The 23,240-nt window shown below is 37.9% G+C and overlaps 3 protein-coding genes across 4 annotated transcripts; 2 read left to right on the top strand and 1 right to left on the bottom strand.

The window, feature by feature from the left end:
- Positions 1–1,300: 1,300 nt before the first annotated feature.
- Positions 1,301–2,983, top strand: LOC113312913 (nucleolin-like). The gene is made up of 3 exons (XM_026561645.1): positions 1,301–1,458; positions 2,260–2,621; positions 2,682–2,983. The coding sequence occupies exons 1-3, from the start codon at positions 1,301–1,303 to the stop codon at positions 2,981–2,983; spliced, it is 822 nt and encodes a 273-aa protein (XP_026417430.1).
- An 11,832-nt stretch (positions 2,984–14,815) lies between these two features.
- Positions 14,816–17,674, top strand: LOC113308066 (co-chaperone protein p23-1-like). Of its 2 annotated transcripts, XM_026556536.1 has the most exons (6): positions 14,819–14,990; positions 15,829–16,009; positions 16,103–16,256; positions 16,351–16,388; positions 16,984–17,029; positions 17,266–17,674. In XM_026556536.1, exons 1-6 carry the CDS (start codon positions 14,986–14,988, stop codon positions 17,397–17,399), a joined length of 558 nt encoding a protein of 185 aa, XP_026412321.1. In that variant the 5' UTR covers positions 14,819–14,985; the 3' UTR covers positions 17,400–17,674. The 2 variants fall into 2 exon arrangements, with proteins under 2 accessions (XP_026412322.1, XP_026412321.1); XM_026556537.1 differs by lacking the exon at positions 16,984–17,029 and having other exon boundaries at positions 14,816–14,990.
- A 238-nt stretch (positions 17,675–17,912) lies between these two features.
- Positions 17,913–23,030, bottom strand: LOC113313128 (glutamine--fructose-6-phosphate aminotransferase [isomerizing] 2-like). Its single transcript, XM_026561852.1, has 11 exons — positions 22,611–23,030; positions 22,308–22,480; positions 22,118–22,229; positions 21,604–21,749; positions 20,662–20,826; positions 20,109–20,469; positions 19,754–20,004; positions 19,556–19,670; positions 19,187–19,442; positions 18,927–19,095; positions 17,913–18,381 (listed from the first exon to the last, which is right to left on the bottom strand). Exons 1-11 carry the CDS (start codon positions 22,855–22,857, stop codon positions 18,298–18,300), a joined length of 2,079 nt encoding a protein of 692 aa, XP_026417637.1. The 5' UTR covers positions 22,858–23,030; the 3' UTR covers positions 17,913–18,297.
- Positions 23,031–23,240: the final 210 nt, after the last annotated feature.

The following is a 23,240-nucleotide window of genomic DNA, read 5'->3' as shown; positions in this document are numbered from 1 at the left end:
GAGGCTTGACAGGAGTAAGACCCCTGTACTATGTATGTATCTTCATTTTTATCTAGTATTCAAATCTGCCGTTGCAAAAAGGGTGCCATTAAAGAAGAATGGATGTGATGGCTGATTCTAGTCCAAGTTTTACGGAAGAGCTCAGCGAACTTGATTCCCCATCGAAGTGTTCAATTTTGTTGTAAATGTTTTTGATCATTATAATGAAACGGCGACTGACAAGGGGCAGGAAGTTAACGGTCGGAGAAGCCAGTATGGCACAACACTACCAGTGTAACAAATATTGACTATACCAACGTCACTGATGATATCCATGGATATATCTTTCTTCTCATGGTCAAGAAGTTGCCCATTATGGTGGAAGCATCATGTGCACAAGCGTAAAAGATACACGCAGCTTAGTCTTTATCATGGAGGCTTCTTCAGGCAAGTCTTGTTCCAAGAAGCTGTCTCTGATATTTATACAATGACCCACACACTCTTAGAGCACCCAGCAATTTCGCTAATGAAATTCCCGAAGGATTTCATATTACCATCTGAAAAATGACTTAGTGAAGCAGTTGTGCTAGTTTGGGCCGCTGGATCTTTCTGGAACCAAGTTTTACCTCTATACAGGTAATGCCCTGGGTAGTTTTCTTATGCATGATGCCGAGTCTGCCTACCACTTTGTAATTAAGGAAAATATTCAGTGGTAGTTGCAAATACCCGTTCTGGCTAGATTAACCGAAATCCCACACCCACTGTACTCTTCAGCAAAACAGTCACCAGAACTTAAATAATGTTTTTGTGAACACCATTTTGAGGCATCAATGGAAAAAGATGATGCAAAAACATAGAGGGTGAGGTTGTCACCAGAGTGCCAGATTGTCTCATCGTCAACTCCTTGAACACAAGGTGAAGTTTTTAGACTCTGCGATGCATGCTAGTCTAGTAAAGAATTAGGATCTAATTTTCACTCCACTAGCAACTAGTGTGGAGTTCAATCTTTTTATCAAGGCTGAATTGGGGGCCCTGGAAAATTAATTAGGGGCCTCATCCAATTTATACCCACACCAAAAAATTTTGGGGCTTCCAAAATGATGGTGAAAATACCATTGTACCCTTCTCTAATACATAACCCTAAAATCCCATTAACAGTTAAGAAGAGGCATTATTTTCTTTTCAACCAAAACTCTTCTTCTTCTCCTTCCCTCCCCTCTCTGGTCGTCCATCTCCTCCATTAACGACTGGAGAAAATTTTTTCCGATTCATCGCGTAATCGTCAATTAATTTTAATCAACGATTAACTTCTTCTACAAACATGGCTCGTACAAAGCAGACCACTAGAAAGGAAAATCAAATTCCTAATCTCGTCGACGCAGTTAATGCAGCGAAGGTGGCTTATTCTAGAGAAATGAATAAATTCAATCAGCCGGAGAAATCAAATCAGCCGCCGAAAGAAATGGCTCCAATCAGATGGTATGTCGACTAAAACCCCCAACTCTAACTTGGGTTTGAGATAAATTTGATATTGTACTGAAAAATTAGGGTTTGAATCAAAAAAAGTTGGATTCTCAGAAACCAAGTCGTTAATCACGATGGTTGTATGCTTAACGATTTTTGATCTGCATGTTGGAATTTTTGATAAATTATCAACCATTAGGGTGGCGGAGAAAACGATCCCTGGTGTAGTTAGGTTAGAATCGTTAAGCAAAATTATTTTCTTAACAATTTTTGATATGCATGTTCAGTTCATCAAAAATCGTTAACCATGAGAAATAGGTGAAAACGATTCTATGTTGGTTGTGTGCTATAGCTTGTAGTCGCTAATCATATAATTTAAATGTGGCTGATTCTATGAAATGACAAACCATCTCTCTGTCCCAAATAATGAAAAGAGTCGTTAAGAAAAAACGCTGGAATCGACAAGCATAAATTGTGAATCGTTAACTCGCTGGTGTAGTTAGGTTAGAATCAGTAAGCATGGGTGAAAACGATTCTAAGTTGGTTGTATGATAACGATTGTAGTCACTAATCATATAATTTAAATGTGGTCGATTCTTTAGACGACCATTTTTATCCGTTAACGGTTCTATGATATGCCAAACCATCACTTTGTCCCAATTAATGAAAGAGTCGTTAAGAAAAAACGCTTGAATTGGCAAGAAAAAATTGTGAATCGTTAACTAAATACATGTGGTCGTTAGTTTTTATAAGTGTCGTTTATTTTTTTAAAAATTTTCTGACGACCTTTTTTTATTTTGTTGTCTTTGCCTACAGTAGCAAGAATAAAAAAGATAAGCTTGCCATGGTTACTCCTCCATCCAGACCTCCCCGCCACGGAAAATACTTAAATGCCAGTCTATTGCGAGGAAAAACACCGAGTGAGGTAGCCTTATTTATCCGCGAGCCGAGAGACCCATGTGGTGAATCGTCTGAATCAAGCACTGTATCCCCTTCTGTTATATCTGCAACTGGAAGCGATGAAGAAGAAGTCGCGGAACATGAAGAAATTCCTTTAGGTAGTGAATATGCTGCTTATGATGATGATGATGATGGTGATGATGGAAAGGGTGGTTATGGTGATAATGGTGGTAATCATGGTAATAAGGAGGCAGAGATTGAGGAAGAGCAGGATGAAGGTGATGATGATGAGGATGAGGATGGTATTGATGGAAATGGTGGTGGTAGCGGTGATGAAGAGGGGGATGAGGATAATGTAAATGGTAATGAAAGAAATGATGGTGGTAGTGGTGATGAGGAGGAGGAGGAGATTCAGGAGGTTGAGGAGGATGCGGCGCAGCCACAGCCGAAGAAGAAAATCCCAATCGCACCCAGCGCCAGACACATTCCACCCAAGCATTTGCAGCTTACTCGTCTTAGCAATGGGAAATCCAGAGGTGAACCTAAAGACGACGGCAAAGTTCTATTTGGATATGATAGCTCATGGGCACGTACCATCAACGAGACAATTGTAACATTCTTAACTTTGCTTTTCATATGATATGTTGATATTCAATTTCTTAATTTATATTTGTTTGTATTTTGTAGAATCATAAGAATGCCACGCGTCTTTTTAGACACCAATCTTCTTACGCACAAATGAAAAACTGGCCGCTAGAAGGTGAATGTGCAAGAGTGAGAGAAATTGTTGAGAACTCAGGTGTGTATGCTGCGGTTGAGAACTCCGTGATTGCGTATGACAAGGCTGCAGTATCATGTTTTTGTGAGAGGTATTATGGTGAAGTTGATACATTCCAATTCCCTTTGGCGAGATGGCATTGATTCCCGAAGATGCAGAACAGATTCTAGGATTGCAGGTTGAAGGAAAATCTACGGGTGACAAGTTCAAGAAAAGTCTAGATTGGGATAAAATATATGCATTGACGAAGAAGTTATTTGGTTGGGATAAAGATACAACGTATGGGCTTTTCGTCAAGGGAAAAAGGTACCCAAAGAGAGAGTTTAAACTCAAAGTTATTAGAAAGATGTATGTTGGGTCACTTGAGAGAGACGGAGACAATCAACTACTATCTGATATGGAAGTTCGTGCGACGGAAGCCGCATACTTGTTATATGTCCTTGGTTCGGTTATATTTCCCGATAACAAAGTAAATAGAGTAAGCGTCAACCTTCTTCAATTTTTGGACCCTTTGGAGGAAGTGAGTAGGTATTCGTGGGGGACTGCTATAATAGCACATTTGAACGTTGAGCTAGCAAAGGCATCCCGGGAATGAATTTCTCAAATGAACGGGAATTTGGCTTTACCTCAGGTAATTTGGTAATTTAAGATATCAAATTTTCTTGTTGTTCGTAACATTTGTTAGACTATACTAAATCAAATTTTTTGTTTTTCTTTTCCTTTTCCTGGTGTTGTGTTTTAGGTGTGGATTTATGAGCATTTCCCTCCATTGATTAAAGGCGATGAAGACATCCAATTTGAGCCAACATGGTACAATACTAAACCAAGAGGACCGGTGCAAGTACACTGGGAGTCAGGATAAGGAGGAAGCGCAGAAGTTTAAGTTGTTAGCCATGCGCTAAAAATTGGACAACATGACTGCCAAAGAGGTAAACTTTGATCCATACAAGGAAGATAGAGTAGGAGGAATCCAAGATCTCGTTTATTACCATGACCCTCTGTTTTACCCTTATGGACATTCAATGTACAATCCGATTAGAGTAATGTGTCAGCTTGGGTATATTCAAGATTCACCGGATGACGATTATGTACCACCGTTCAAATATAATTTAAAGAAACGCAAGGCGGACGCAAAGGCGTTGGATGTTGTTTATGAACCTGAGCCTAAGACTGAGCATTGGGATAATAGGCATTTGGGTACTAGTAAGGTAGACATCTCTTATTGGGAGCATGTTAATGAAGGTCACAAGGTAAGTGATGATTACATGCCATGGTACGAAGGCTTCTCCCACAGTCGAGTGATAAGGATTGATCAGACTACGGGTCGGAGGAGAAACAAAGCATCTTCGTCTGCTTCTACATCCGACACTAGACCTGACTCTACCATTCTTAAGCTTGTGGTAAGTACTTCTTTTTGGAATTGTGTTAACCATTTATATACAGTTTTAATTATGTTAATATTATTCGGTATTTGAATGCAAATAGAGGGAACGGATGAAGATTTTTATGAAGTCATTTTGTGGTAAAGCCGACAAAGGAGAAGTGATGGAACCTGAGCAAAGTCGTACGTACGCTGAGTGCTGCCAACACATTGAAAATCCACAAGCAAAGAAAATGTTTGATGATCTAGCAAATCAATGTAAGAGGACAAGGATAACAACTAGCCAACTAAGACAAGAACGTGCAGAAAAGGGTGAAGGAGACGAAGATGGTCAAGCTAGTGGAGAAAAAGCTGGTTCTCCAAGGGGCAGTCCTGGACAGGGTCCTTCAAAGAAAAGTCGGACATCATCAAGTCAGGAAAGTCAGAGAGGTCGAGGCGGAGGTCGAGGTTGAGGTGGTAGTAGTGGGTGAGGAGATGTTTTAAATTGTATGGTTTAACATCTAGAACTTATGTCTTTTAGTATTGCCGACTTTAACTTACGTCTTTCTTAGATGCAACTATTTTCTGTAGTTCGTACTATCATTATCTTGTGTTAATTGGGTTTTCTAACAATTTAGCATGATGTTTAAAAGTTGTTGTGCTTATATGAATGTTAAACTGATGTGAAAATATGGAAAATATGTCAACTTGTTGTTTGAGTCGGCAACATACTTTTTGCAGATCAACGACTCTAAAAATAAGTGTTAGAGTCGGCAACAAATGTTCAGATCGACGACTCAAAACCTGTGGAAATATAGTGAGTGATAGAGTCGTCAAGACATTTTTTGCAGACGAACGACTCACCCATAGACCAAACCACCTATCTGTATGATTTTATTAAAGAGTCGTTAATATTTAATGAATATTGTTAGCGACTCCATCCTGATGACCCATTTATTAAATGAACGACTTTTTTCTATAACTATCTAGCTCCTCAGTCGTTAATATATTTCAAGGGTCGTCAAATATAATTTAAGGGTCGTCAATTTTAGCTTTTCTTATACTGTCGATCCCTTTTAAAAACTTATAAGTTGGCACGAAAATAGACATTTATCATCAAGGAAATAACTTAACATCAAAGTTGCATTGCAGATGAGTTGGAATTTGATACATCAAGTGTTCTTCGATAAATTTGAACAATAACAGGGGGTTAGTATGGGTAATCTAGAATCTGACACATCAAGTGTTCATCGATAAACCTCCTTGCACGTCGATACAACGTCGTATATTCTTTGTGGTGAATGAACTTCGTTTCCCCGTTACGAATTCTCCATAGCCCATTGAAACGTTCCAGCTGAAATTCAGTGAATTCTTAAATGTTAGAATGCTCAACTTTTAAAAACGCCATAAGTATAAATATTATGAGATTACTCACTTTTTCTCTAATAGGAGCTTGTGGATGATTTTGGTACACCATATTTCTAAATTTAACATACTCTCGCATTGCATTTTTTATGTAGTTGAATCGAAATGCTAAGTCTCGTCATTTGCGGTTATCCGGATTCCCGGTACGCCCGTAAAAGAACTCTTTAACTTTCTTCCAAAACATTAAATAGATTTCATTCTGACATTCACGGAACGTATTAGCAAACGATTTAACAAGACACAAATCTTCATAAGGTTCCCATTCCGCCATTGCTATTGAAAGTTTATGTACTTTGGTAGAAAATGGATGGTTTTGGCAATTTTTTCAAGAGAAGAGAGTGGTATTATATATAAGAAAATCCCAACGGTCGGAATTTTTGAAATCCACACTTGGGATCGTTAAGATATAAATTAAATAAATGACGACTTCATAGAATGTGTTGAAAAAACATTACAGTTACAGTTCATCTACATTACGTGTTATTCCTTTTCCTTGTGTGAGAGGCAACTACCATTGCGGCTTCGATGTGATAAAACTGCTCTCCTATCCATTTGGTATATGCATCTTGGGTCGCACGTCTATCCCCTTTGTTCCTCGAGATAAACTCGTTATACTTGGTGCACAATCTTATAACGTGAATCGTCCTATCACGAATGTGGGACGGTAGATAATCATAGCGTAGTTTCTTGTTGTAATTAGCGAAAGGACTCCAACCAACTTGAGTCCAAAATATACTCTCATCTTGATGTTCTTCGGGAAGATCTTTGTCGATGTAATAGTTTTTAACCCATTTGGTCTCTTCCTCGACTTGCTTGAATACTTCCCGGAGATGCGCTTGTTCTTTGCCTCGGTTTTCAGCCTCACGCATCTCTTCTTCTTCCTTCGTAGGATATGGCGTAAAAATGTATGGTTTTTTAGTAGGTCGCATGCTTCTTTTGCGTATCTCTTCTTCCATTGCCAATATTGATTTGGTTGGTCGCTTGCATCTTCTAAGTATGTTTTCAATTGAATTGGTAGTTGATGACGAACTTGCCATTGAAAAAATGATATACTTTGATTGTTTTAAGTTCTTAATGGTTGAATCTTTATATAGAAAATATCCCAACGACTATTTTTTTGGGAAATAGTATCTCCATAAAGAGCCGTTGAAGGTATATATATGGAGTCGTTAGGTTTGAGTTTTAGCAAATTAACGACCCTATTTCAAATAAATCTGTGGAAATACCAAAATGTTTTGAGTCGTTCATTTTCAAATAAAACAATAACGACCCATATATGTATTTCAGAGTCGTTCGTTTATTGATATCATAGTAATGACTTTATGTTCCAACACATCCAGTAGTTCCTCAAATATGGGGTACTAGGGTCGTTAGTTTGCTAATAGGATCGATAACGACCCTTAATTTCAAAAACATCCAGGAGACCCTTTTTTATGGTCTAATAGAATCGTTAGTTTATTAATACACTGTTAACGACCTCAATAATCTATGCCAAGAGTCGTTCGTTTTTTAATAGGCTCGATAACGACCCTTAATTCCCAAAACATCCAGGACACCCTCATTTATGGTCTGACAGAGTCGTTAGTTAATTAATAAACTGTTAACGACCTCGACAATCTATGCCAAGAGTCGTTCGTTTTTTAATAGACTCGATAACGACCCTTAATTTCCAAAACATCCAGGAGACCATCACATTTGGACTACAAGGGTCGTTTATATTTATGAATACTTACCTAACGACTTAAGTTGATAAGGCAAGAGTCGTTACCTTAAATTGCTTAAATGTAAACGACCCTATTTCAGAAAAAAGTCTTATAATGATAAGTTGATAACACAAGATAAAACACATTATATTCGTTAAGGATTAGTGATAATACAAACATCCAAGTATTCATGTATTGTACTTCCAAAAGTATGCTTCACAATAGTAAGCTCCAAAAAAAAACACTCCTTCCACATTTAGTCGCACATGTCAACGTGTTCAGGCATTGTACTTGGTGTTCCTTCCAAAGCATTCTACATGTTCATTCCATACTCGTACTGGTTTGTCCACTCCTTGGTGTAGTCTCTCCAGTCACCATAGGCCACCCATGGTAGAGGACATTCTTCGGAAATCTTCAAACCTATGTAATGATTATTGTTGACATGCGCCATTACAATTCTTCTTTTCTTTATCGTCGCGTCGCACCTAGTTCTTGAGTGTACGTACATACAATAGACTCCGGGGAAGTCTTTGTTGAATACAATCACAACACAAGTGAATGTGTCCGCTAAAAGTTGACCACCAAAAGGCATTTGCATCCAAAACTTATAACCGGCCTTCTTCGACCCCTTCCGCCATTTCACGTTCGATACCAACTCTTTGAACTTCAATTCTTTCTCTTTTGAATCTCCTTGCATAATCATGGTTAAATAGAGTTGCTTGTCCTCGACAAGTTTAGCCGACATTTTTTTTCTTGCATATTCGATTTGTGTGAGGTTAAGTTCATCGGCGTGCTCGAAATGCCCTAATTGTTCGGTTGCAACATGATAACCACAATTCCCATCCCTATCAACGTCGTCGGTGGATATAAGGTGATCTAAGATGACGTAAGGAAGTTGGTCGGTATACTCTTTGTACAAAGTGTAAGCGAAACGATGTGGTCTTCCTTGCGAAACCCTAGGTGTCTTAGGATTACCCTTTATTCCTCTTATCGTCACCATACCACTAGTTTGACTTTGCTGGGTATAGACCGCATGCTCAACAATATCCATATCTTCATTTTCTTGCTTTTTTGACCGACCTCGTTTCTTAGGAATTAACGACTTTTCGTACTCCTCATATTCCGCCTGGACATGCTCATGACGTGATAGGTCTCTATCGCAACCCTTGTCATTGTTAACAGTTTCTCTAAATGACATTTTAGTTGTTGGTCTTCCGGGTGGTTTTTGTTTGATTGGCTCTTCTTCAAACCCCAAGCTCTTACGGGCGTCCGGCCACAAGTTAGCAACCAAAATGTGTCTTCCTGCACAATTCATTTTTCGGTATTTTTCGTTGATGTACTTGCCAATCTCCAAGTCTCCAAATTATTCATCGTCTAAACCCGCGGGCTTTGGGATGAATGAAAGTAGCTGCCAGAATGGATCGATATCTTCAAGAGGAATGTAATCTTTGTACCCACCAAGTTTATGTTTACAAGGAGGCCGAGCCAAATATCGGTTATACAATTACACTTCGTCTTCATCACCTCTCCGGCCTCTGCTTTACCTCTAAAATGTATAAGCTCATCCATCATATAGTTAATTGCCCACCATGATACTTGGTGTGCTACCAACCGTAACAAAGCTTTGTCCCTTATGTGTTGCATCAAAAAACGGTCTTTACTTTTCTCCATCTGCTCCACTATTTTCCTTAGGTCATCCTCTGCGTGCTCGTGAATAGATTCTTGTACCGTAACTACCCCACCCCTATTTTGATCCAATTTTTTTTTCAAACGCCCGTGAGACTGCTCTGCAATACTTGTAGACTCATTTTTGAAGTGCTTGTATCAATTGGTCCATGCATAAACAAACTTCTCCTTCCAAGGATTCAACCATGTATTCAGGCAATACTCAACAACATTCTTATGATCCGTGCTCCAACATCAATAAGCTTCTGGAAGTTAGCATAATACTTAACCTCTGTTTTCGAATGAGCCAAATAGTCCCAATCTTTGCCAAAAAACTTTCCATAGATCCCCCTCTTCATCGTATTTTTCCTTTTCTTTCTTTTTTTCTTCCGCTCGCTCTCTTTTGGAAAGTTTACTTAAACGCTCATCTTCCTTCTTAGAACGTTGATTACCCTTCTTAGTATGGATCTTTTGGATTTGATTCTTGCAATTAGAAAAAAGGTTGGTTTGGATGTGCCACGTACAAAGAAATTGTTGAGCAAGTGGAAAGACTTGACGAACGACACTTATAATTGCAAAATCTTTATCCGTAAATATAACCTGCGGCGTCTTTTCTCCACGGTAAATCAACCTCACTTGTTCCAACGCCCAAACATAGTCCTCTATTTCTTCTTTTTCCGTAAAGCACCATTCAACGGTGAATGAATTTTTATCCAAAGTATGGCTTACCACGTTCAACATCGGCATGTTATATTTGTTTGTATTGTAGGTGCAATCTATGAATAGAACCTGGTAAAAACACTGAGCCAAATCCACCATCCTTGGATGTGCAAGAAAAACATGAGTCATTTTCTCATCCGGACCCACCTTAGTTTGCATGGCGTAGTTAAGAGTTTCTGCTAACCACTCTGATTGTTGCATAATGAACCTACCATCCCATTCGGTTCTCTTAATCGTTGCTTTGGCGGCGTTGATTGTGAAAATGGTGGACAAGTTATCCTTATCTTCCGCCCTTATTACATTTAGGATCTTAAGTGGTCTAAATCCCTTTATCTGCCTAACTTTATCCATCTGATGTGGTTTCAACCGGGCATATGCAGGGTATCCATATAAACTTGTGGGTGGAGGATGGTTGTGACGGCCGTCCGGAATACTATACAATCGAAATAGATCGGCTTTATGACGTCTTTTGAAAACAATCCTGAACGGGCATTCACACTTCTTCGAATTTGTTCTGTAGACCCTAGTCGTCTTCTTCTCATACTTGTAATTATTACCTTTGTGACTTTCTCTCTTCTTACCCGCTCTCTCGCATTACCATTTCCATCTTATTACGATCGACGTGTCTACTTTGAACAACCACACACATCTTCTCTTTTTCCTTAGGGATAAGCCATTTCTTGATGTCATCCTTGGTTTCCTATGTCTACATTGAGCAAACAATTAAATTAGACAACCATGAGATCACTAATAAAATTGTTTGAATATATAAATATATCGATTCAGTTAAGGTAAACGTACCAAATCAGTCATATAGTGTTGGGAGGTATCCGGACCCAATGTAGATACGGGTTCTGGCTGGGAGCTTTTTCGTACTACCAACTAAGAAACAAAACACAAAACCATCATTAGAGGGTCGTCCAGATATTATATGTATAAATGATGACTTTTAACACATTAACGGTAAGTTTGACTTTGACTTTGACGGGCAGTTACTAAACTTACTAAAGGGTCGTTAGGTTATATATATAACCCATGCCGACTCTACATGCATTCAATGAAGAATTTCAAAATCAAAGATATGTTTGATTCTTAAGAGCAGTTATTGCTTTTTTTTTTGAAAAAAATAAACGGTTATATTCAAAAAAAACTAGCCGTTGATTACATTTTTGCTATAAATAGAGACCTATCTCTTCCAAATTTATTCACCATCACTTTCAATCATCCTAAATCAGTCACCCATCACTTTCAAACACTAAAAATGGCTCCAACTCCGTTCAATACTCTAGAAGATGTTGCTATTGTTAGAGCATACACCACTCTCACAAAGCACTCCGTTGAGGAAGCGCAATGGGTGACCAGTAACGAAGACCCAACAAGAGGGCCTTACCTTGGGTATGATCAAACCACCAATGCTTGGTGGAAACGTGTGTTTAAGGTTTTTAAAGCACTAAACGGAAATCTTTATAGGGGGACGCTCTCGCAGATAAGGGAAAGGTACGCTTGTTTATACAATGAATGCGTATTGCTAAGAAACGAATTGATAGCTCGTAAGGATACTATGCCAAACGAAGACCGCATGAGTAGAGTAAGTTTGTGAATCAATAGGCCGTTCATCAAAAATTATTTATTTGGTTATGATTATTCAACAACACTAACTTATTAAAACCCTTGTTCCAGTGTTCTTTGAGTCGGACCCAATACGAATTAAGGTACGACCATGAGTTTTTGCATGAGGACTGCTACACTCTCTTGGAGGAAGTTGAATGGCAATTCCCCCAATATAATTAATCTCGTATACATTTTTTAGCGCAATGTATTGAACTATTTTATGTTTTTTCCTTATATTTTATTTCATAGTACATGTATGTTTTCTTTCAATTCAATAATACTAGTTCAACTATCTTTTCAGTAAATATTCCAAACAAGGGTCGTCATGGACATAAATAAAAAATGACGACTCTTCACAAATTTGGTTTACGACCCTAAGAGTCGTCAAGCAATATTTTGCAGATTGACGACACCATCTAGAATCGTTAACCAATCTTTTGCAGATTAACAACTTTTATGACAGAATTATGAGCATTACACAAGTGTCGTCAATCTGCTAAAATGATAATTGCCGACACTTTAAGATTACTCGACGACTCTCAACATAAACTAACGACTCCAGACTAAAATATATACACCATTCTGCTAAGTTTTCTTCTAAAGTAGTTCGGTTCTATATGTCCCACCTGACGACGAAATATACAGACTCTAAGAGTCGTTTAGTTGTAAATGTAACATATTAACGAATCAAGATACTACTAGCATTTATTGGGGAATAGAACTCTACCAAATGTGGTTGAGGAAGGTGGATCGTTCAATTCTATAAATACAAACCCATATCTCACCTCTTCCTTACCAACACCATAATTATCAACCTTCTCTTCTCCTTCTCATTTATTCATCATCCAAGAGGAAAAAAAGAGAAACGCCATGACTCCCTACACTTCCGAAGAGAATTGTGCCATTACGAGAGCTTGGTTGACAGTCACAAACTACTTTCAAAGTTTAGACAAAGACATTGATGAAACATCAGATGCTTGGTGGAACCGCGTATTCATCGTTTTTGTGGCGTTGGACGGAAATCGCAACTCAAGGTCTTTGAAACAAGTCAAGGAACGCTTCAAGGAGATAAAATTCGAGTGTGATGTTTTGAAAAGAGAATTTACGGCCGTAAGGGAAGCCTTTCCGGATATGTTGAGTACTTTAAGAGTAAGTATTTAAACAAGAGGTAAAACTTATCCAAAGCTTTGATCGATACTAACTAAGTATGTTTGTGTTTGCATTTTCAGATGAAGAAGGCGTATGGATACTACGAGGTGCTTCGTGGGAAAAAGTTTGAGTTACACGATTGCTACTTTATCTTCAATGGAACCATGTATAATTACATGCTTTATGATTGAGTGTAGAAGTGCATCGTTATCATGTATTGTATTTAACCCTATGAAAGATGTATGACTTTTACGATTCAATGAAATGGTTCTATGAAATCGGAAATTATTAAAAAAAAAAAATTGAGTCGTCAATATTAGAGACGTATGGAACAACGACTCTCATTTAATATAAAAGGGTCGTCCGTATCTAGTAATGTTAAACTGACGACCCTTAGTGTAAAAGCTACAGAGAGTACAAAGTTTTCGAGTTGTTGGGTTCTAAAGATTTTGGCTTAACGACTCTAGATGACCTAAAAGTTGGAGTCGTCAATTTACTCAAACTTGGTTAACGATTTTTCATAACCTGCATATTGGAGTCGTTTATTTGTATGCTAAGTCAATGACGACTCATAAGAGTCGTTAGTTAATTATACTCTCGACCTAACGACCCTCACACTGCGCTGTTGCATATTGACCATGAATCGACCACTTGGAGCACCATTCACACAATTTGAAGAGTATAAGAAGTTTACCTGATTGTTTTGAGCTTCTTGTTCTTCATTTTGAGTATTGGTTCCTTCATTTTGAGCAAAAGGATCTTCATTTTCACCATTATTCAAGGCATTTTCTATTAACATGTCTTCATCAAACATCCAATCCATATCATTTGTTGACACAATCTTACCATCAACACAATCATCTATGTTGTTTGAATCTTCACCTACATCATTTACTCCACTAAAATCACTCATTTCAATTAACCCTAAATTTTCCCCCAAAACTCACTTTCTTTCTCTCTCCAACACAAAAACATAAATTTTCTAGAAGGCACAATTGGGGGATACCTCCACAAATTGGGGGATACTCAAAGTTAAATGGGGTTGTATTTTGGTTAAGGGCTCTTTTTTTAGTATCCCCCTTCACTTTTGTTCTTCATCAAAAAAATCACACAAATCATGATGAATGATTTTTCATTAGGTTATCACAACAATCGTTTTGAGTAGCGACGAGCGACGCAAATTATGATAATCAAAATGATTTGAATCAAAAGCATCTAGGTTATCAAAAAAAAATCTAAATTGTATTTAAATTAAAAAAATGGAATTTGAATTTCAGTAGCAGGTTAACTTTCGGTATTGTTTTGTCGGATGAATATAATACTGAAAGTACTTTCGGTATTGTGTTTGTCGGATGAATACAATACCGAAAGTACTTTCGGTATTGTTTTTTCAGATGAATACAATACCGAAAGTGGCTCTGTAAATACAAAATTTGATTGAGTTAGTGTTTGAGTTGGACTTTGGTTTGGTGTTTTTGCATAGATGCAAGTTTGATTGTCTAAAAAAGGTTGCAATTAGGAGTCATTAAAATCAATTTAAGCATCTTCTCATATCACATAAATCTTCCAAAATCCTTCTTCTTTTTCATCTAACCAAAATATATTATTTGGAGTATCCCCAAACACATTTGGATAAGGGATACTTCAATTACTTCATAATGTTTTATTTTTTATTTTTTTTGAGTATCCCCCAATTTATGGAGATATCCCTCAATTATGCCTTCTTAATTAACTTAACTTAATTACTAATTATCACTAATGATTTGAAGTAGTTTAGCCATTTAAAAAAGTTGGGAATAAGAGATAACTCCCAATTACTATTTCATGACCTTTTTTGTCCTGTAGCTAGGGGTCCCCAATTATTTTTCGAGGGTCCCCAATTCAGCCTTGCTTTTTATCGCTACTCACAAACGGCGAACAAATACGTACTCCCATGTCACTAATTGACTAGTTGACTTCGGAGGTGTTGGGTGTAAATATCCAGACTAAAAAAGGGGTGAAAATAACAACGTTGGCAATGTGGCAGAAATACCCTCAATCGTTCGGTTAATTTCTGTTTCTTTGTTTGATTGTTCTGGAACATTCGGGTTATTTCTCAAATCTTCACAACTTCTCTTACCATTTCATAAAGGAATTTCTCGATCTCTGAGTAAACACACTTACAAGCAACTTCCCATTCATTTCTGCAGCTGTTTGATCAACGTTTTCTGTCTTTCCAGTTTCATCCAAAAATGAGGTAACACTAAAAAGCTTCTTCTCTTTACTGATTTGTTTGTATTTTATTTGTATGTCTTCTTAGATTTTTTAACTCATGCATGATATTCCACTAGGTATGTAATATTTTTCTTTAGCATTCAGGTTTATTTGACTATTATTTTGAACATGGGTTTTAGTAAATTGTTGTTTATTTAGCTTCGTTTGTAGTGTTTCATCATATTATCAGTTGGAACTTCACCTAATATATGAATTTCCATCTCTCAATGTATATCTTAGAGTATGTGTCTGCCTAGAAGCCTAGGAAAATAGTTTGATCTCTTAAAACTTCGTAAGGGGGAAGTTTAATTTTTCGCTGAGTATGGGTTGACCCGGTGGATCTGACTCATATGAGTCTGATTCGGTTGATGTGGCTCTTGCGGCCTTGCTCAGTAGTGCTCAAATGTTTGTTTGTCACTTTGATGAATTCATTAAGACATGGTTGCATTCTTAAAATTGAGCTAGGCGCCTTTGAGTTTCCGGACATGCCTAAATAGAAGCCAAATGGTTGGCTGACTGATACAAGAGGAATTAAGTTGTGGCATTTATACTGAAGTTGTAACAGGGTGACATTTTACCAAACGCCTCCATGACAGTGGTATTTCTCCAATTTCCCCCTCATTCACTAATCCAATGAGTTGGAACGGCGGAAATATCACAATACCACTACCACGGGTACCATATAGTTCAGGAGCTATCTTAAAACATGCATCTCTGTGTGTTTGAAATTTCAGTTTGGAATCGGTGAAAATTAGTTTGAAGACATATCTTATACTGTATTAGACATTTCGACTTGACAGTGAATTTACTCTTTACTGCAGCCGACATCCAACTATTAAGTGGGCACAAAGGTCTGACAAGATTTTTCTCACTGTGGATCTCCCTGATGCCAATGATGTGAAGCTCAAACTCGAGCCTCAAGGCAGGTTCGTTTTCTCAGCCACCAAAGGTGGTATACCATATGAAGTTGACATCGAGTTGTATGATAAGATCAATGCGGAGGTATGCTCTTTTTTCTTTTCCATTTCTTCCCTGAATAAAATTAAAAATGAATGTAGCAGAAGCTGAATAACCGTTGTTGGGAGTAACTTTCAGGAAAGTAAGGTTAACAATGGCGTAAGGAATATTGTTTATGTTATAAAGAAAACAGAAAGTAAATGGTGGAATAGGCTACTTAAACAGGAGGGAAAACCTCCCGTGTTCCTCAAAGTGGACTGGGATAAATGGGTTGATGAGGACGATGAGACAGGTATTTGACTTGCTTTTCAATAAAAGAATGATCATTCAGTTCTTCTTTGGAATGCTATTGCTAACTGAGTCTGCCATTTTCTGTTTGTACACAGAGAAAACTGATATGGACTTCAATGACATGGATTTCTCCGTAAGTGTTTGCTCCTAATTGAAACTTTTTCCTATCCTAAGAATAGGATTTGGCATGTGCATCCCCTGTCTCTTGAGCTAACAACGACTTAACGAAAATCCTCAAGCTAATAACGACTTAACGAGAGCTTTAGGTTGTTGATGTTTTAATCGATTTAACATTGACAGTTTTAATCGATTTAACATTGACAGTGTTGCATACATCTGAGTCACCCAACTAGAACGCTTTATTTTTTTAGAATAGTTGGTTAGGATTTAAAGATAATACTGAAGTTTGATATTATGGATATGGTGGTAATAACTGTTTTTAGTGGCCAACTGTGTTAATGCACTCCTCTTTCTGTTAAGTATAGCCTTGATTTGCTAAATAAAGAAACCATCTGCCAGTAGCTTTGATCCTGCAACAAAGGCTTTCATATCTCTTTAGTTCCCATTCTTTGGCATTGTTTAGGTGAAATGCCCCATTCTTTGTCATTGTTTAGGTGAAATGTGTCTGATTTATTTTGTGCAAATTTAGTATGCGAGTTGAATGGGTTTAAACATCTCGACCTGCGGTTTGTTTTTGTATGGTGCTGACGCGTATAAATATCATGCAGAATTTGAACTTGGGTGGGGATCATGAGTTAGATATGGATGAACAAGGTTAAGTCTTTTCAGCAGCTCCAGCTTTCAGTTGTTTTCACTTTCAATACTACATGTAGTTGCTGAATGTCCTGCAAACCTTATAATGGCTGGAAGGGTTTTCACAATTTTGTTGATATAGATGGCTTAAAATGTTAGGGGAATAAGAAGGAAGATTTTCCTATTTCAAAAAAAGAAGAAGAAAGATTCTCTATTATGAGTATTATAATGACAGTGACTTATTTGCTATTATGCAGAAGGGATTGAAGAAGAAGAAGAAGAAAACAAAGGGGATGGAATCAGGAAGAGCAAAGATGAGTCTGAAAACAAAGGGGATGAAATCAGGAAGAGCAAAGATGAGTCTGTTGCAGCGAATCCTGAGGAGGTTTAATCTGAAGTGCATCTGTAAAGAAAAATGAAGCTTCGGGAATGTTTCTGGATCATTTTGGGGAATTATATATGTTATCAATTTCCTTATCTAGTGTCTTTTGCCGAACTCATTTTGGGGAATTATATATGTTATCAATTTTCTTATCTAGTGTCTTTTGCCGAACTCTTGCTACAGTGACTTGAAAATCCTGTATGTGTAGGTGTGGCTATGTGAAAATGTACACGTTTGACTTCTTTATGCTCATATAACTGTGTTAGTTTGGATTTTGTCTCTCAGTGCCTCTGCACCCATGTAGCTGGGTTAGTTTTTGACTGTACATGTGCAGAACTGAGTCTTGGAGTTCAATTTTAATCATGTACTCCTCTGGCAGTCGAATAGAAATGCTAGCGAAAATATTGATTAATATCACTTCGTTTTTGGAGGAGGAGGTAGTACTTAGTAGTATACTTTAAGCTAAAACTCACTAGTAGAGTTCATCAATCAATCAATGATATAAGAAAGAAAAGTGACAAATGGAATAAATGAATGAATAAACTGACATGATCTACAAGGACTGATATATAAACAAAGAAACTGATATCATCTACAAGGGCAAAAGAAGTGGTAGAAGCCTTTTAGCATAATTGTAATTAACATCACGGAGTAGATAAAGGCTGATTCTAAAAGCTTAAAGCTCCAACCTTGAATATCGATTAATCTGGATTACCCTGGTTTACCGTATGATAATTTGCACAGGGTAGCTCAGCTCATCTCACAAAAGTGCATCGGTCGTATTCACAAGCTCTAGTCTAATGTTCATGAGAGCCTACACAAGATGTCAGGCTTGGACTGGTTGTCAACATGGCCCATAACCTCTGGAATTCCCTGCATACTGTGGGGAAAGAGAGAGGGAGGAGGATCACTGAGTAGTCACGCTCTTCGCCAGATTCCGTGGTTGGTCAACGTTGTAGCCGCGCAAGACAGTAAGGTGATATGCCAGCAACTGTCATGGAAAAAGTAACGGAACTTGAGCAACAGTGCTTTTAAATCAAAACAGTTGCGTGAGGTTTATTTAAAGACTCTAGACCATCTTCACCTCATGTTAGACCCTTAAAAAGCAAACAAGAACATGATAACAGGAAAACTTGGCATCCTAACAAAGATTTACAGTAATCCTGACCCAGGGATGGAAGAGTACATTCTAAACGCATTTTCATAATGTTCAAGGGCCATTGATGACACAGACCAAACAAGGGAGACTCATGGTACCCCATGGATACAACTAGATCGACCATGCGTGAGAACTTCCAACATCATGGTATCAATCCAACCATACCATGTGCAAGGTATTGGTGGTCCATCATTTGAGATTAGATCAATAAATCCGATGGATTGAATATGACGACGTTGTCGGATGTTACAAGTATATATATTAAGAAAGAGCACCTGGGACTACCCTAGATTTTTGTTTGTTCATATCAATTTTACTAGTGATGCATAAAACAAAAGAATGTGTATGAGTAACGTGTTTATTTCTGGAGAAAATACCTGCAGTGGGACTACGTTAATCACGGGTTGAAGGCAATCTTCAATCTGTGGAACTTCAATAACTCGGCATGAGTCCCCAGGACAAACCAGTGATCTATCTCCTTTTGAACACATCACAATCAAGCGACCTTTGCGTGCATGAAGCTGTTGGATTACTGACTGTTGCTTACTGTAAAAAAAGACAATATGTCAGCACCAGAATGACAACTGCCTTCACTGTGCAATAACAATCTGGAGTATCATAGCCTCACAAAACTTACGTGAAACAAGCATCACGAGTAGCAATAACAACAATAGGAAGATTCTCATCAACTAGGGCCAAAGGACCGTGCTTCATTTCACCAGCAAGTATTCCTTCACTGTGCATAAGGGACACCTCTTTCACTTTTAAAGCACCTTCTAGTGCTGTTGCGTAGTTGTAACCTCTTCCAAACACAAGCAAAGATTGCTCAGTCACTAATAGTTTCGCTAGATCCTTCATTTCTTGGTCGAGCTTCAGTACTTCCCTCACTTTGTCTAAATGGACACAAGAACGGAAGTAAATCAATATGCTGTAAACTTATCCACACACTTGTTCTTTTCAAGTACAACCATAAGGATTAAAAAAAAAAAAAAAAACTGGAACATACTTGGCAAGTCAAATAAACCATCTATAATAGCCTCTCTCCTCCCTTGACTGGAAATTGTATCATCGCCTATAACTAAAGCTACCATAGCCATCACAACTATCTGACTTGTGTATGCCTGTAAAAACGATAGCAATGAATACATGGAAACAACGAGGTAATAAATCACCAAAAAGGAGGACTATGAAAAGCAGATCCTACCTTAGTGCTCGCTACACCAATCTCACACCCAGCATTAATATGAACCCCGCAATGAGTATTCCTGGATATTGCACTACCTACAGTATTTGTTATGCCAACACATAGTGCACCATTTTCCAAAGCATATTCCAGTGCATTTAAAGTATCTGCAGTTTCGCCAGACTGACTGACAAAAAATGTTGTGTCTTCTCTATATATGGGGCCCTGTCTGTCCAATAGGTCGCTTGCAATTTCCATTGTTACTGGGACACCTTTTTTTAGCCAATAAATGGAACATATTGAAATATAGAGTTAGCGCTTTACAAACTTAAAATATTTCAATCTGCAAAAAAGTAGAGAGGGACAAAAGTAATACCAGAAAGCTCTTCCAGAATGGGCCTTGCAGCTAAAGCTGCATTATAGCTTGTACCGCAACCGATAAAAACAAGTCGCCTACTTCTTCTAATTGTTTTGAGGTGATCCTTCAACCCACCCAAAAGAACACTTTTGGCTTTGCAAGAATCTCCCCGTATGAGCCTTCCCCTCATGGTAGTAGTTAGAGACTCTGGCTGTTCATGAATTTCCTTCTGCATGTAGTGTTCATAATGTCCTTTGTTGATTTGCTCAACCTCCATTTCGAGAACAGATAATGCACGCTGCACAGATTCAGATCTTGGGAGGGTGCCATTAGCTCTTGTCTTGTCATTGTCAAATTTAAAAATTGATACACCTCCATCCTGTAGACGTTATTGGCATATGTTAAGAAGATTAGTAATAATCATTGGACGCCACCCACGAACAAAATCTACTGATGGCGAAGGCCAAGCAATTTTGAAATGGTTATACAAAGTACAAACATGCAAGAACACAAAAGAAACAATAATAAAGTGAGGAGAAAAGGTTCTACAAGAATAAAAAGATGACAACACCTTAATATGTACTACTTCACCATCCTCGATCACCAAGACCTTTTTTGTGTGTTCAACAAGAGCTTGTGCATCACTAGAAAAGAATAGTTCTTTGGGCTGCTCACTCTTTGTGAGGAACTTCAAGTCGTGAAAAGATGTACCGTTACTCAAATCTTCAGCCAAATCCTGCAATCAAAGCGAACTATAATGCAAACCAAACGCAGCTTCGACGAGGAGATAAGAAGCATGGATATACAACAACAACAACAACAAAAAAAAAAAAAAGCCTTTAGTCCCAAGCAAGTTGGGGTAGGCTAGAAATGAAACCCATGTCAAAGTTACCAAAACCAGAAACAGAAAAATTAAAGTAATAATAATGCAACCAACAAAGCTAGTAATAATCCAGATACTAACTATACTAATGAATCCTAGGGGCCAAAGTCCTAAGCTCTAAGTCCTTGATCCTGGGTCCCTAAACAGAGTCCAAGCCTCTAATGCTACCCCTAAACAAATCTTAAACAAACTCCCTAGGTCATGTTTCTGATACGTGGATCGCTAACTTCCATGCATATAAGAAGCAGAGATGTGTGAAAACCAAATTCACATGGTAAACTATAAAGTCTCTTTCCACTAAATATTTGTTAATATTCTTCAGAAAAATGTCATGTGTCGACTATAAAGAATTTCATGGATGCTGCATTGGGTGGAGATCCTTTTGCTTATTCTGATTATCATACGGTTGTCACCTTGATTTCATAGATATGGTCCATGAAAGCTCTAACAGAATCAGTATTAACCATGTCATATAGAAAAGTTAGAACTTAGAAGGCTTCCTATAATATGATGCGAATTTATAGACCTTCGAAACTTTCAAATTCCAAAACATGGTTTAGGACAAAAACTGGACTTCTTTGAGAAAGGAGACAAAGTGATCTGATACTGTAATCTAAACGGTGAACTTACTTTAACACCAAGGAGAAGTGGGCTACCACGTTTGCAAGCAATTAACTCATTCGGATAATGTGGACTTTTAAAAACGAGAGCATATGCACCTTCGAGATGCCTCATAACTTCAATTACAACTTGGGTAAATGTGACAGAGTGGTCGCCTGCACTATGAGAAACTGTGGTGAAGGCAAGCGACTACAAAATGAGACACAAGTATACATTCAGGAAATAAAAATACAACTGCCAACACGTAGCCATTATGCCGTTACATATTTTATTTTATTTTCTACTATATAGACATCTATCTATACATTGACCCTGAGAGATTAATGCCACCCTATGACACTAGCCAAACTACAACCTAGTTGTTGATGGCATCATTTCATGATTACATCACTTAACCTAGACTAACATATTGACTAATGTGTGTGTAACTGCTCAGCTGTGTCAGTAAACATATAAAGTGCAGAAATGAAAAAACATTTAATCACCCTCATTTCTTTTTTTCCTGCTTAAAGATGAGGATTACCCTCTCCCTCATTTGCCTGATCAAATACATATTTCGCAAGCTTTGGAATTACTTCAGTATCTGTTTCCGATTCAAAGGTAAACCCATGTCGGACTAAAGTTGCTTTTAAGACCTGTTAATGTATCAAAAGTAAGAGAAAGTGAGCACAGTTCATGGTCATCCAAAACTACTCTCAATGAGGTATACCAACCTCATAATTTGTAACAACACCATTGTGGACAACCACAAAATCATTTCCAGCTCCAGATGACTGTGGATGACTATTCCTACGAGCAGGCTCCCCATGAGTTGCCCATCTTGTGTGTGCAATTCCAGCATGAATAGAAAATGACTCATCCAAACTTAGATCCGTGGCACCGACTTCTGAAGATACCAATATTGACCTCAACATCAGTATAAATCCTCAATTCACTAGAATACTACCAAAATTGGCAGAAACCCTAATACAGTTATCAAATTATTTATGAAATATAAGAAATTAAGGGGAAATCACCTTCGTTAACAGATTTAACAAGTGAATCAATGTTACCCTCCTGGCGAAAAACAAGAGGAGGAAGAGATTTTGCGGAAATGGTGTGATGAATCTGAGGAAGAGAAGTGAGATCGGAAGAATCAATAGAGATCCCTGCCGAATCATAACCTCTATATTCTAACCGTCTTAACCCATTAAATAGAACTTCAAGAATGTATCTTCTATCTCTGTTAACATTGTAATTTAGATATGCGAAAATTCCACACATTGTTTCTTCTCTTTTCTTCTTCTTCTTCTGGTGACGATGAAGAAGATGACGATTGGGCTTACAAGTCTAAATAGAGAAGGGATGAGAAGTGGGAATTGAAGAGAATAATGGAGACAGGCAGAGATTTGAATGTTTGAATGAAGAAAAGTAGAAGAAAGACAGAAGAGGAAGCGGTTTCCTTTCCTTTTCCGTTTTCTCGAATATTGGGGTTTTTAAACATTATGGGATGACGCTTCTACCCTTCTCTTCCAGAAACTGACACCCGAAAATGCGTAACAGAGGGTACTATCCACAATGTTGTTGACCAAATTAGAGTCGCGCATGTGAACCATGCGCTGTTTATATCTATCGCAGTCTCATTTTGTTTGCAGTCTCATTTTGTT

Source organism: Papaver somniferum, chromosome 9 (genome assembly GCF_003573695.1).
Source record: "Papaver somniferum cultivar HN1 chromosome 9, ASM357369v1, whole genome shotgun sequence".
NCBI classification, from domain to species: domain Eukaryota; kingdom Viridiplantae; phylum Streptophyta; class Magnoliopsida; order Ranunculales; family Papaveraceae; genus Papaver; species Papaver somniferum.
This window is presented reverse-complemented; position numbering and strand designations above follow the sequence as displayed.

Bases quoted from the DNA above. Each gene is read 5' to 3' on its own strand.
- LOC113308066 (XM_026556536.1), top strand. The intron at 16,010-16,102 runs GTATGCTCTTTT...AGTAACTTTCAG, and splicing joins ATGATAAGATCAATGCGGAG to GAAAGTAAGGTTAACAATGG. The intron at 17,030-17,265 runs GTTAAGTCTTTT...GCTATTATGCAG, and splicing joins GTTAGATATGGATGAACAAG to AAGGGATTGAAGAAGAAGAA.
- LOC113312913 (XM_026561645.1), top strand. From the start codon at position 1,301: ATGGCTCGTACAAAGCAGACCACTAGAAAGGAAAATCAAATTCCTAAT. The intron at 1,459-2,259 runs GTATGTCGACTA...CTTTGCCTACAG, and splicing joins GAAATGGCTCCAATCAGATG to TAGCAAGAATAAAAAAGATA. The intron at 2,622-2,681 runs GTGATGATGATG...GCGGTGATGAAG, and splicing joins TGAGGAAGAGCAGGATGAAG to AGGGGGATGAGGATAATGTA.
- LOC113313128 (XM_026561852.1), bottom strand. From the start codon at position 22,857: ATGTGTGGAATTTTCGCATATCTAAATTACAATGTTAACAGAGATAGA. The intron at 19,671-19,753 runs GTAGGATCTGCT...TCGTTTTTACAG, and splicing joins TTGGTGTAGCGAGCACTAAG to GCATACACAAGTCAGATAGT. The intron at 19,096-19,186 runs GTAAGTTTTGTG...CTTTTTTTACAG, and splicing joins ACTCGTGATGCTTGTTTCAC to TAAGCAACAGTCAGTAATCC.